The sequence below is a fragment of the Sorex fumeus genome, unplaced genomic scaffold (genome assembly GCF_029834395.1).
Source record: "Sorex fumeus unplaced genomic scaffold, SorFum_2.1 ptg000128l, whole genome shotgun sequence".
NCBI lineage: Eukaryota > Metazoa > Chordata > Mammalia > Eulipotyphla > Soricidae > Sorex > Sorex fumeus.
Genome location: NW_026606185.1, coordinates 16,024,004 through 16,038,132, shown reverse-complemented (window position 1 = coordinate 16,038,132; position 14,129 = coordinate 16,024,004). Strand labels below are relative to the sequence as shown.

Below are 14,129 nucleotides of genomic sequence, written 5' to 3'. Positions count from 1 at the left end.
CAGCTGGTGATGCATAGGGGTTACTCCTGGCTCATGCACTCAGGAATTACCCCTGGCGGTACCCGGGGGACTGTATGAGATGCTGAGAATCAAACCCGGGTTGGCCTCTTGCAAGGCAAACACCCTACCCGCTGTGCTATCACTCCAGCCCCAGATTCCAGGTTTCTGGAGGTGCACCCTATGGTGCGTGCTCATAGGAGCTCAGAGTCCTGACATGTTGGCTTCACTCTACCTGGGTGCCTGGTGCCGACCGGGGAGTTCTGTGTCCCCTTAGAGAGTGGATCAGTTCTAGTTTAGGAGGCACTTACCTTGTACCCAGATGATGCGGATTCAATTCTTAGCACCTCATATGGTCTCCCAAGCACCACCAGAAAAGACCCCTGAGCACCAAGTGAAGAGTAAGCCCTGAATGCCACCCAAAATCACACTTAACACATCACTGAAAAACCACCACTAGAGACATGACAAGATTAATTATTATTTGACTTGGTTTTGGTTTTGAACCACATCCAGCAGTGCTTAGGAATAGATAGCTCCCAGTGATGTGTTTGGGGTGATGCCCATTGTTGCCAGGCAATCATGTGGTGCCAGGGGTTGAACGTGGACATTCTGCATGCAGAGTATATGCTATAGTCCTTTGAACTATCTCCTTGACATACAAAATAAACATTTATTTTATTTTTTAGGGAACGGAAGGTGTTGGGTCACATTTTGCAGTGTTTGGGGTCTGCTCCTTAGGAGATAGTGGTGTGCTTGGGCTCAAACCATGGTCAGCCACATTCAAGGAAAAAGCCTTACCCCCTCTACCATATCCCCAGCCTTAAAATAAGATTTTAAATGTGACTTTAAAAATTAAAAAAAAATAAAACTTAGGAGAAAAGATTTGCTGAAGCATTGGTCACTACCTTCAAAGCATTTATAAATAGTTCATTCAGATGTGTTTTTTACAGATTAAGAATAGGCCTAACTCATTTTAGACTTCTGGCTATAAAAGCAGAAAAATAACATATATCGCTGTTTCTATGGAAAGAGAAATAAATATTGTATCTTATAGTGACACCCCTAACACAAGCTACAGCTAAACAAACAAGAGTCTTGTTTGAGGTGCTTTGTTATGACTGTTATGGCTTTCACAGACTATATTGGATATAATTGATTATGAGTGTGCTTGTGTGGTAAAATATACACGATCTAAAATGATCATTTTAATCCTGTTATGGGGTGAGGCATACTCAGAATTCTGAGGGGTTACTTCCTACTCAGTGTTTTGGGGTCAGTCCTGGTATGTGGTACCCAGGTGTAGATGAGCATCATGAGAACAGAGACAGGTATAGAGCCCAGGCCATGGTGAAAAGGATCACAATAAGGCCCTTTCTTGGTGGGTAACAGACAGGAGGTTCTGCAATAGAAGGATGAGAAGTGGGAGAAAAGTGAACAACACAGGAATGGCAGGGGTAGGGGGTGGGGCGGGGAGTTGCTTGGAAAGGTCTCTCACCTGCTTTCTGTCCCCTTCTCATGGTTTGGGGAAGTTGGTCTATACTAACCTCTCATTACAGCCTCTGTCTCTGTGCTTCTCCTCCTGCTCCTGCTTCTGCTCCTGCTCCTCCTCCTCCTTCCCCTCCTCCTCTTCTTCCTCCCCTCCTCCTCTTCTTCCTCCTCCTCCTCCTCTTCCTCCTCCTTCTCCACCATCATCACCACTTTCTCCTTCTCCTTTTCTCCCCCTTCTCTTCTTCCTCCAACTACCCTCTTCACTTCAAGTTCTCTACATTCCTCCTCTTTATCAGATTCCTTTGCAATTTTTTTTTTTTGGTTAATACATCTTTTGCACAGAAACCTTATGAAGAAATGATCTTTCCCAATGACTCCCATTCAGAATGTCTCATTTATAAGGAGACAGACACCACCATCAGATCATAGGACACCTTGTGACAGGGCCTTGTGTCTGTTGTTTTGTATGTGGGGGAAAATAGCAGAACTGCAACCCAGACCCTGGCTGAGTAGATGTGTGGAAGAGGAGGAGAGCATCTAAGGAGAGCGCTGCCTGGAAGGGTCTCCTGGTACAGATGCCAAAGGGCTGGGTTTGCTCTTGGACCCACAGTGCATTGGTCTCATTTTTCTAATTTTTCCAACTGCTTGTTGGTCCACACCCTGATGAGATTTTCAGCTAGTGCAGAACTGACTGATTCCGAGCCAAAAAAAAAATGGCATATAGAAAGTTTCATGATCCCTCTCCCCCTAATTCCTTTTCCTCTGCTTCATACGTTTACTCACCCTGGAACCAACTCCCATAACCTTATTCATCAATTTATGTTCTTATGTGAGGGAAAATCCCTGATAGGTACCAAGTGGGCATCACTCCTTTGATCCTTGGGGTCCAACGGGATTCAGTGGTGGGTAGAACTTATGTCCCTTTTCTCCTCTGGCTTCTATGTATTGTGACTGTTGGCTTACTTCATTGCTTTGTGCAAATCTGACCTTCTTATCAGCCTGAAATGCTAGAAATAATGCCCACCTAATGCGAGACCTCTATGTTGTATTCAAATTCCTTCCATGAGTTCCTAACAAGCATTAATAAGATATTTTCATGATAGATTTTATGTGACCTGACATGTGAATTTAGACTTCTTAAGGGTTCAAATTTCATTCTATATGCATAAAAGAATATACAAGAATATACAGAAACTTCACTGTTAAAGATTATACTCCAAACAGCCCTTTGTTCTGCAGAGAAAAAGAGACATTTCTGTGGACATCTGCTTTATTCCTCAGAGAGAAAGGCAAGCAAAAATGATTAACAATGGCTCCTACTCTCCAATCTGTCAAACCAACTAGCAGAAAAGAAGATGAGTAGCATTTGAAAATATTAATCAGGAAAAGAATCAGAGTTCTTTAGTAAGCTGAGATTGTGATTGCTTTTTATGGCTACCATAATTCCACATGGCACTTCATTTAGTCTTAGCGAACCCTTTATGTCCATTAGATGGGATAGTACCGTTGTTCCCTCTTTGACAACTGCTGGCTTTGCCCAGTCAACAAGTCTGAGGTCTCCAGCTGCATGTCCCATCACCCCTGGATTTGGTCACGGATGTGCACCCCCATATACACCCTCGCTCGCGCTCCTGTTTGCCCTTTTGCTCACCCCATGTGCTCTCCAGAAAACTGAAAGATTCATGAAGATGTTAGACCAATTTTGGAATAAGGCTTATTATCTAATGCCCAAAAAAGGTTACAATTTGAATTCCACGTTTCTCTAAAGGCTTACTGCGTGAGAGCTTTCCAAAGCCAGTTAAAATTACACCTTTGTGTGTGAAATTTGAAGTATTATCACTCCAGATGTTAAACAGGGAAGAAGAAAACTTCCCAAAGGGGTCAGAACCAAATAGTGAACACAGGTGTGTGATGCGATCACGAGATGCTGGCACGAGAGAGTGGACACAGAGGGTAAAGATTTTACCAAAACATAAAATCACAAAAACATCTGTCCTCTGACGTTTTCCTATTCACAGACTCTGCACTACTCAGATTTCCCATGGGCTTGCTCTTTGAACACCAGTTAAGTTGGCAAACCGCTTTTGTTTGCATCCTCAAGTGAATGTTTGCCTAGACCAGGCTGTGGTACCCAAGTGAGGTTGTAAAGCAGAGGTGTGATTTTGTGCTGGCCACTTTCCTCCTGTCAGTCTCCCAAAGTGATGTGGGGCTTGAGAGGGCAGGGAAGGTGCAGCTGCCAAATGGGGTTGTGTCGAGTGCACTGGACAGAAGACTGATGAGCAGAAGGGATGCGTGACTCCGTGGGACTGTGTGATGGTTGTGGCCTGCACTTGGGGGCATCTGAGGTGTGGTCAATCTGATCACTCTCTCCATGACCTTGGGTACATTGAGTCACCTGGTTAAGCCTCTTTCTCTCCTGATGGGAACAAAGTGGGGACCAAGATTCCTAGTCTCCAGTTGCAAGTGGCATGGCATGGACCTCTCCATGTTTGGGGGCTTTTCTACTCACAGTTTCTGCAGGGTCTCATTTTTACCAACCTGGTGTGTAGCCAAAAGGAATGATTTAAAAAAATTGTAATTGAATCATTGTGAATTACAAAGTTGCAAAAATATTTATTATTGAATTCCAGGTATACAATGCTTCACTACTAATCCCTTTACCAGTGTCCACCACCCTCAGCTCGTGTCCCATTCTCTCCCGCCCCCAACCTACTTCTGTAGCAGACACTTTCCCCCTCCCCCATTGTCCTAGTGTTCCTTTCCCCACCTTATATCGCACCTCCTCCTGTTCCAGTGCAAAGCTTCCTACTGAAGACCAGCTCTCCTGCTGTTTGCCACGATTTCCACTGGATAGTTGATATCCCCCTATGAGATTCTTCATATCCCATATATGAGAGATATCATTCTGAGTCTGCTTCTCTCCCTTTGACTGATTTTACTCAACATGATGCTCTTATGATGCTTTCCAGATCTATCCATACAGCCGTGAAAATGAAGAAAATACTTTTTCCCTTATGGCAAGGAGTATTTATATACCATAGTTTCTTTATCTCGTCATCTGTTCTCAGGCACTTGGGTTGTTTCCAGATTCTGGCTATTATGAATAGTACTGCAATGAACCTAGGAGTGCAGGTGCCTCCTGCATTGTGCTTTTGGTCCCTTGGAATGCATCACCAGAAACTGGAATTCATAAAAACAAACAAACAAAAATAACCAGTGTGCAGCCAAGGAGGAGTGATTTTTATCAGGCAGTAGAGTCAGAGGATGTAGTGGTTGGTAGGACCAAAACTCTGCATCAATTCACAAACCTGCTGAACCATATGGGTTTGTCAGAGTGGAGCGACAACCCTGGCAGAGGAAGGAGGAACTGTGTCAGGGAAGGAAGCAGCCACAGCCTTCTGCCCCAGCCCCTATCCAGTGTCCACTCAGAAATGTTAACATAAAGGCTTGCCCAAATGTATATTTACACACAGCCCAGAGAGGCACCATCCCAGTGAAATGCTGTGCAAATCTGGACTGCTATGTCCTTCCTAAGGACATTTGTCCTTCTGGCCTCCATAATCTTCTGGATTTTTTTGCTTGTACACAAAGTTCTAATGTCTGGGTTTTTTCTCACCAGTTCTTCATGTTAGAAGCTGGTTATAAATTCAGTGTCATTTAGAAGACAGAAAAGCCAGGGCCAGACTAATAGTATAGTAGGTAGGGCACTTGCCTTGCATGCAGCTGACCTGGGTTTGATTCCTGGCATCCCATATGGTCCCCCCAGCACCACCAGAAGCGATCCTGTGTGCAGAGCCAGGAGTAACCCCTGAGTACCTCCAGATGTGGCCCCAAACAAACAAATAAATAAAAATTAGAAAAGAAGACAAAAATGCTAGCTACTTTAGTCAGCTACAGCATCTGATTCTATGTGAAGAAACATATAGTTCTGGCTGCAGAGATAGGACAGGGGTTTAGGCACTTACTTGCATGTGGCCAACTCTGGTTTGATCCTCAGCACTGCATATGATCCTGAGCACTGCCAGTGGTTACTCCTTAGCACAGAGTCAGGAGTAAACCCAGAGCTCCACTGGATATAGAAAGAAGAAAGGAGGAAGGAGCTGTCCGTGCCTTTCCATTGGCTCCCCCCTGCCCCCCCCCCCCCCCCGGCCCTAGCATTCTCAGCCTAGTTCCCTGCTCACAGTCCAGCTCCAATGGCAGCTTGTTGGAGAAAAGCCCAGATCTCTGGAGAGCAGGCTGCAGGCTGCCATAGAGGGGAAGCACCATGGCTTCTCTGACATGGTCACTTCACACAGAGGGTGAGTAAGGGCTCAGATCACAGCCCCTGTCATTCATTCAGCTGCAGAATCCCTGCAACACCATCACCTGGCCTGGCTCTGGTGGTGCTTTAAATCCTGAGTCTTCTGTCTATGTGACGGTTGCAGAAGAATGCTTGGTGTGGGATGTCCTGCTTCTGAGCCCCTGTGCTCCCCAAAGAAGTGGGCACCATAGCAAGGAAGGCAGGCTGCTCTTAATCACAAGCACCCAGACTGCTTGGGTCTTCTGTGGGGTGCTTGCATCCTCCCACCTGAGTGGGTAAGTGGAGTGGGGTCCCCCTCTGCTCTGAACTGTGCCAGGTTCTACCTGTCCCGGGCTCGTATTGTTTGTGTCAGTATTCCTTTGATCCTAACTTAGGTCTTGCTGAAAGCATATTCCCCAGTGCTCCCCTCTGACCCACCTCAAGCTGGAGCTGGCCAGCCCCTTCCACAGCTCCCCACCTGCTTTCCCACCCTGGGGCTTGCTCACTCTTCAGGAGGAAGGAGGTTCCTATCCCTCTCCTGAAGCTCAGTTTCTGATGTGGTACAGCTGAGACAACGACAGCTCCCAGAACCACAGCAGAGCTGATGGTGGAGAATCAGGAGAGCTTTTGCCCCTTGGGAGTCAGGGTACCATGGAGCCAAGAATCTCCATGTCTTTCTCCCACCAGCTAGAGTGGGGGTGGTGAGCATTCCTGTGCTGGAGTTGAGAGGGAAAATTCTGGAGAATGTTCCATGGGACAGAGATCCCTTCATGCAGCATGCTCACCAGAGACTCCACGAGTTCCATCTTTGGGTGGATGGTGATTGGAGGTGGATGGAGGTTGTGATAACAGAGCTCAATAGCAACACAGGTTAGCAAGCTGCAGCCCAGGTGGGGCTGGGGGGCTCTCAGAAGAACCCGAAGCCTGGGAAGGCAGTTCCATTTGCTGCTTCTAAATATCCATTAGGCTTCTCTTTGTCTTCTGTCTTCTGGGGGAAGATGTTTCTGCTAATTCGTACAAGCAAGGAGCTAATCTTGCCTGATTGTTCATCCTGCTGCTAAGTTTCCTGTTCATTTTCATCTCACTCAAGGGTCCACAGGCCACAGTTTTATCCGTTGCTTCCAGGGCAGACTGCACATGTCACACAGAATTAGATTTATGGGGGCAGAGAGATAATAGAGCAGGTAGTGTGCTTGTTTTTCATGCTGCCGACTCAAGGTTTAATTCCCAGTACTCCATATGGTCCCCTGTGCCCATCAGGAATGACCCCTGAGCGCAAAGCCAGGACTAACCCCTGAGCATGGCCAGGCATGGCTCAAAAACCAAAATAAAAAAGAATTAGATTTATGGGAGTTTGTATTATGTTGTGTCATCCATCCAAAGAAATAGCTTCTTTTCTCATTTGAAAGTATAGAACGTTAATTTTCCCTGTTTGGGAGAGAATACCAAAAGAAAAAAAAATCAATGAAGGCTCGGAGTCACATTTCTCCTAACTATTGATAAAACCTGTCAGCATTTTAGTATATTTGCCAAATATCTCAAAGATAAAAATATTTTATCATGGTAAAAGTATATTAAATTTATAGCTTTTTTCTATCCTACATCTATGTGGCATTAATTTTAGGAAAAATTCTCATGTCATTTAAGGTTTTCAATAATTATGATTCTAACAGCTCTATAGTATTGGCTGACTTCAGTGGAACTTCACACTTATGTGTATGTTTCCCTTCCTGATATTATGAAAATTTTCAAGCAAGTGTGGGAAAGTTAATAGTGAACCCATATGTTCTCACCACCTGCATTCTACATTATTTTCCTGTAACCTCCTTTATCACATATCTATTCATCTGTCCATGTAGTTTTTGTTGTTGAGGGTATTTGGGCCACACCCAGCAGTGCATGCTCATGGGGACCATGTAGTGTCAGGAATTGAACTGGGGTCATCTGCATGCGTGTTTTGCTATGTGAAAGCATGCACTGTAATCCTTATGCTATCTCTCTAGCCTGGTCCATCTAATTTTTTCATGGATTTAAAAGAAATTGTCTGGCTACTTCTCCATTATTGTAATTTTATGCTATCACAGAAAGCAGTCAATAAACCTATATTGTCTATAAATAAATAAATAAATAAAAGAAATTTTGAAGGTGGAGAGATAGCTCAGTGGGCTGCAGTCCATGCTTTGCATGAAGGAGACATGGATCCAGTCCCTAGTACTGCATGATCCTCTGAGCACTGCCAGAGTTAGAGGCTGGAGTAGCATTGCTGGGTGTAACCCAAACCCACAAATAAATAAAGAAAAGAAATTATTGCCACTAATTGACTTTCCCCTATTCATAGTTATACAATTGACTCATATTGGTTAAATTGTTAACTAGCTTGATTTTTGTTTATTTTGTTGATTTACATATAATATGTGCACAGATCTTAAATTTACATTCACGTTAGTTTTGCAAATGTGTTGTATAAATTCAATAGTATACCAATGCACTATATTATCTAAAACAATCCTCTAAGTCCAACTAGAACATCCAGAGTTGTGATGGCAGAAAGACCCTATAACCTGAAAGAGAAGGTATATATGAAATAATATAATTAGTAATGCAGAAATTTTCTGCATGATCTCTTATTTGAAAGTTAAACTAAAACACTAAATATTTTTCATATTACAGGCACCTAAAAAAATGAGTGAACAAATTTTCTCTGAAAAGAGGAATGGCATTTAAAAAATACCTCATATTTCTATTTTGGGAGCTTTATGAGTACTTCTTATTGTTTGGTATTATTTCATTAGACTAGGAAATAATTTGCCTCTCTTGATGAACTGGTGTACTTCCTTTCATTAGACAGTGGAAAAGCAGAGACAGATTTGTTTTATTTATTTTTATTTAGGCACTGTGGTTTACAGTTGGTATCCATGGTTTCTAGGTTCATCTCCTCCCCCCACCCTTGCTTTGCAAACAAATCTATAAGCAGATTCTTCAGAATTGAAAAGAACACAAACCTTGGGCTGGAGAGATAGTATAGCAAGGAAGGCTTTTGGCTTGCGTATGGCTGACTCAGGTTCAGACCCCATCTCTACATACGGTCCCCTCAGCACTGCCAGACCAAACCCTGAGCACACAACAAGCTTTGAGCACACCCAACAACCCCTCGGGAAAAAAAAAATGAAAAAGTACACAGTCCTGGGGCTGGAGTCATAGTACAGTGCAGGGTGCTTGCTTTGCACACAGCCAACCCAGGTTCAATCCCCAGCATCCCATATGGTCCCCTGAGCATAGCCAGGAGTAATTCTTGAGTGCAGAGACAGGATTAACCCCTGAGCACTGCTAGGTGTGGCCCAAAACCAAAACAAACATACCAGAAAAAAGTGCACAGTCCTTATCTTCAGTTCTCATTAGCAAGTAGAAAAGATTCATATAAATTTTCAACTTTTTTTGAGTGGTCAAGAGCCCATGATCACTCACCAACTGATCAGTAGGATCTTCTAAAATGGATTCTAATTAATATTTCATCTAATGCTTGGTGGTTTTGCCAAGAGCCTTCAAGAATGTACTCATTGAGAGTGGGGAGTTCTAGTTTTGGCCTTTGGTGCAGTCATAGTAGTTTTCCAATAAATATGATTTTTCATTTTTCTTTTTTGCATTTTAATAAAAGCTTTTACTTTTATTTATCATTATCATTTTAGTTAATTTTGCATGGTTTGAGGCTACTATGCTGTAATGTGTTTTAACCAATAACTTCCCAATAGCTAAGTTTCAAAATCCATGTCTCAGAGGTTCAAATAAAATCCACCAAATCACCAGTGCAAGCAAATATTGACACATTCCACAAATTTACAGAGGCAGCTGTCTGTCATGGTTAGCATCATGCTGTTTTCCCAGGAGAAAGTGGTGTGTGATGGGCAGGGTGTGCAGGCCGTGTGTGTGTGTGTGTGTGTGTGTGTGTGTGTGTGTGTGTGTGTGTCTGGGAATTTTGTTCTTCATGCTTGCCCTCTTCATCTGGGCTTCTGGAGGTCATGACTCAGCTCTGGCTTCTATGGCTGTCTTTCTTCAGCCAGTATGTTTTGCCAGGGTGTCCCACCTCTTCTCCGTCTCTATTTCATGATCTCTGTCCTCTGATAATAGCTTTCTGTCTCTTCCAAACAAGGAACATTGATGTCTGTTGCCTCTGATCCTTTCTGGACTCATTCGAGCTCCAACAAACATTTCATGCCCATGAGGCAACTCATGCACTGAACACTTTGCAACTATTCCAATATTGGTTATTCATACTTTTTCTTGCTACAGAATAACTATTTTTGGATGATAAAAAAACAACAATTTGGGGCTCACAAATCTTTAGAAAAGAAAATGAAGAGACAGTTTAAAACTCCCTGAATTTGAGAGGCTGGACAGAAGCTGTGAACTTGGGGGTCTATACAAATTGCTGGGGTGTAAAGTCAGGTTGGTACCCCATTTCCAAGTTCAGAAGACCTAGAAATATTCCCTCAATTCTGAATGTGCTTTCTTGTGTTTGGTCAGACATAATAATATCTGCTTCTGCAGCTTTCATGAGAAGTAAATTAGATTGAATGAGTTTAATACTGTGCCTGGCAAGAAATGGTAGCTGCTAATGCCATTGTCATCTCAAACAGGGCAAAGGAGAGAGACCTTCCTTTCTGCAGGGACCTGGAGGAATTTCAGTCTCCTAGGGAGGAGGAGAGAGGTGGGATCTAGTTGGAGAAGAAGCTAATATAGTCATTTCTTAGTTTCTAAGGCGATTGATTCCATCCAGAACCCCTGGGGACACCAGAATCCTTAGATGCTCAAATTCTTTTACATAGTGGTACAGTGTCTGCATATAATCTACACAGTTCTCCCTTATACTTTAGATCATCTCTCATCATTATAATATCTGACACAATGCTAACATTATGCAAATTACTGTTATACTGTATTGCTTAGGGCATAATGACGCAGAAATAAAAATCAATTTGCATATGTCAGTTCAAGTGGGCACTCCTGGTGGTGCTCAGGAGACCATGCAAAGCATAGGCTCCCAACTGTTGAGCTGACCCACTGGCCTTGTAGTACAGATTTTTGAACTACAATTGGTTGAATCCAAGGCTGTGGAACCTGATGATATGGACTGACTATAAATCTTACCGTTCCTGTCTCATAGCACTTACACACGTTCTTTAATGGATAAATGAATCTTAATAACTTCCTCCTAAAAGGAATGAGAAGTCCTCTGTGCCTTCATTTTCTTAATCTGATCTTGTAATTGTATTTGCTATAAATCAGCCCCAAATAATCTAAGCTACTTTCTAAATAGTAGGAACCTGAAAGAGTTCTAAAAATCATCTTTCTACATCTACCCTCTTCCCACTGATTCATAATTTAGAGCATGCTAAATTTTAGTTGTCCCCTAAATTTTATGCTTGAAATCTCTAAAATCCTAGCAATTAAGAGCGTATTTAAAAAAAAAAAAAAAAAAAGAGCGTATTTGAGTTCTGAATTTGTCTGCAGAAAACTGATTAACTTAATATAGGCAACATGGAGTGATGTGGAAGTCCATGTCACTGCCTTATTTCATATGTTATTTAATCACATTTACTTCCTTGCAAAAGCATCAGGTCTTTGATAAAATTCATTTGAATTCAGAGCTTTTTTTTGTTAGTAGGAATAGTGTTGATTGTTGGCAGCAAACCAGACTGAAAAAAGACTGAAATTAATCAGCTGCAGGTTCTAAATTCTGGGTTGTTTATTTGATTAATGGGTTGTTTATGTGATAATCTGCATTTTCTCCTTTTCCAGAATTGTTTCTTGGAAGAGATTTTCCAGGATCTCTGAGTTATCTAGAGGAATGAACTGGCTAATAATAATCTCATACAAATAACAGTCATTCCAACCCCAGGGTCCTTGGCCAATGTGCCCAAGACACTCATGTCTCTTGAGTGAATGCGACTCATCAAGTTTGAATGATGAAGACTACACCTTGTATTGGGGACTTTCTTTATAGTGGGGTGCCTGCAAAGTCCTCAGGACTTTTTGATCTTTTGAAATAACAAAAACTCTGTGTGTGTGTGTGTGTGTGTGTGTGTGTGTGTGTGTGTGTTATGCCTCAGAGAAAAACCAACAAAAACAATATCAATTTAACAAAAGAGACCCAAGAAACAGGTCATAGTGAAGTATGCCTGCAAGCCTTCACAGAAAGTGAGTGATGCTTTTTGTTCTCACACCTGTGATAGATAGAGCATATGCCTGGCATGTGTGAGGCCCTGGGCTTGATCCCCAGCAGCTAAATAAATAATTATTTTTCTTTTTAAAATAGGCTTTAATGTTTTAATAATTTAAATGATTTAAAATTAATTAAATCATTTTAATTGCAAATAAAATAATATTCACTGCAGATAATTGGAACCCAGAAAATGTCCCAGCAAAAAAATTAAAGGACCCAAGAGGCAGCTGAAAGGACTGGCACATAATTTGCCTGAAAGGGCTGGTGTTTAATCCCTAACACTGCCTGGCTCCTGAAGCATCCCCAGCATTATTGGGTAGTATCCCAAAACCAAAACTAAACTCACCTATAATTCTGTCCCTTGAAAATAATCACTATTAATATTTAATACATTTCTTCAGTCTGTTTTTATTTTTTGTTGTTAAAGGGGCTGGAGTAATAGTACAGCAGGTAAGATGCTTGCCTTAAATGTTGCAGACTCAGGTTCAATCTCCAGCACCCCATGTGGTCCCCCAAGCCCTATCAGGAGTGAACCCTGAGTACGGAGCCAGGAATAAGCCCTGAGCACTGCTGGTTGTGTCCGCACCCCCCCCCTAAAAAAAAAAAAAGAGAAAAAATGCAGATCAGCTCTTATTTCCATGAAAGTCAATTGAGGAATTGTTATCATCTGGATTTATTGGCCTCTTAGGATTTGAATATCTCACCATGCTTATTCGACTGCATCTAAAGTATTAATCAAAGTTGCTTCCTGAATACAGTGGAGAAATGAGTGTCTGTCCACTGTCTGTGTCCTCTGCCTCACTTTGGCTCCCTCATGGGATCCCTCTGAAACTGAATGTCACTTGGATCTTTTTCAGAGTTCCCTAAAAAGAAGAGGCAGCCGAGAAGTGTATAAAGACAAGAAAACCTTCAACCAGGTAAGCAGGGGCAATTGCTTCTATTTGAATTTTCTTTAAAAAGTGGGTAGCTTTGACTTTGAAGGAATCAAAGAAACATTATCTACCCCACCGTCCCCCATATTCCATCATTCCTCTCCCCCAAAAAATAAAATTGGATTCATTTAGAGACTCCACAAGGTCAGCATTTTCCCTTCCAAGCCAAGGGCTCCTTTCCTTTGTCTTTCACACTGATAAGTGGGTGATTCTTCAAGAAAGTCAAGGACAAAATGACTTTTTGTGAAACATCTCAGCAAAGCTAAGGGCTCTGTCGCTCCCAGACTGGGAATGCTGTTTTGGCCTTCACGGTGGTTCACACGGTGAAATAATATCACCACTGTGATATTGGGTCTTCCTAAGGCATTGTTTGGAATGTTGTGTATTGCTTCCCCCACCATGCACAGAATGATGACTTAAATTTTCCAAATTTAAAATAATATATTACTGGTTAAAGTTGGTAAAAGCTTAGCCCTTTCTATGTTCATGCTATGTATGTCCTCTTCAGAATTTTAGCAGCTATTCTGAAAGTTTTCCTGGATTCCTTCCTTCCTGCCTTCTTTTTTTTTTTTTAAGACAAATAAAACAGCTTATTATTAGTATTAGGTGTTGGAGAGAACAAAGGTATTATTGGGGTATCAAGTCCCTGAACTCTCAGAACCAGTAGTAATTAGAGAGCTGAGACCTAGGCTGGGCTGGTCTGCCCTAAAGATTCCACAGTTGGTCCCCTGGGGTGTCTCCATTCTCCAAACTCATGGGGGCCCAGGCTGTCCTGCCAGGAGACCCAGTCCCAGTGAGGGGTAGAAAAGACAAAGATGGACTTGTCCTCCAAACCTCCACCCCTCACTGGGTACCCTAACTACAGGGCAGGGAGAATCCCTCCCCTTCTCCTGGGGTCAGGCATGTCTCCTCTGACTGGCTTCTGGTCAAGGAAGACCTTTTCCTTAAGGGGAACCGTGGCCCTATTCCAGTACCAACAGCCTGGCTGGCTTTGTCTTCGGCTGTGGCCCAAGACCCCCCGGGCACTGGGAGTTGGGTTAAGTCTCCCCTCGGCCTGCAGTGTCATTGAGCAAGGAGTTTCTGTTCAGCAGAGTGGTGGAGTGGAGCGCCTTGGGAACTGCAGGCCTGCAACCAAAACTCAAAGGAAACTGGCACCCCGGCGCAAGGTAGGAATGCGAGCAGCCAGCGCTTGGGGTGCTGGCTAGACATC

The 14,129-nt window shown here is 42.9% G+C and overlaps 1 protein-coding gene across 4 annotated transcripts in view; it reads left to right on the top strand.

Moving 5' to 3' along the window:
* The window catches only part of MTCL1 (microtubule crosslinking factor 1), a 135,404-nt gene that overhangs the window by 68,448 nt on the left and 52,827 nt on the right, over window positions 1–14,129 (top strand). For 2 of the 4 annotated variants that reach the window (XM_056137919.1, XM_056137920.1), the window contains exons 4-5: window positions 12,845–12,904; window positions 14,008–14,085. In XM_056137919.1, the coding sequence (XP_055993894.1) occupies window positions 12,845–12,904; window positions 14,008–14,085 (138 nt within the window). The remainder of the gene's footprint in view (window positions 1–12,844; window positions 12,905–14,007; window positions 14,086–14,129) is intronic. The other 2 variants (XM_056137921.1, XM_056137922.1) reach the window with 1 other exon arrangement.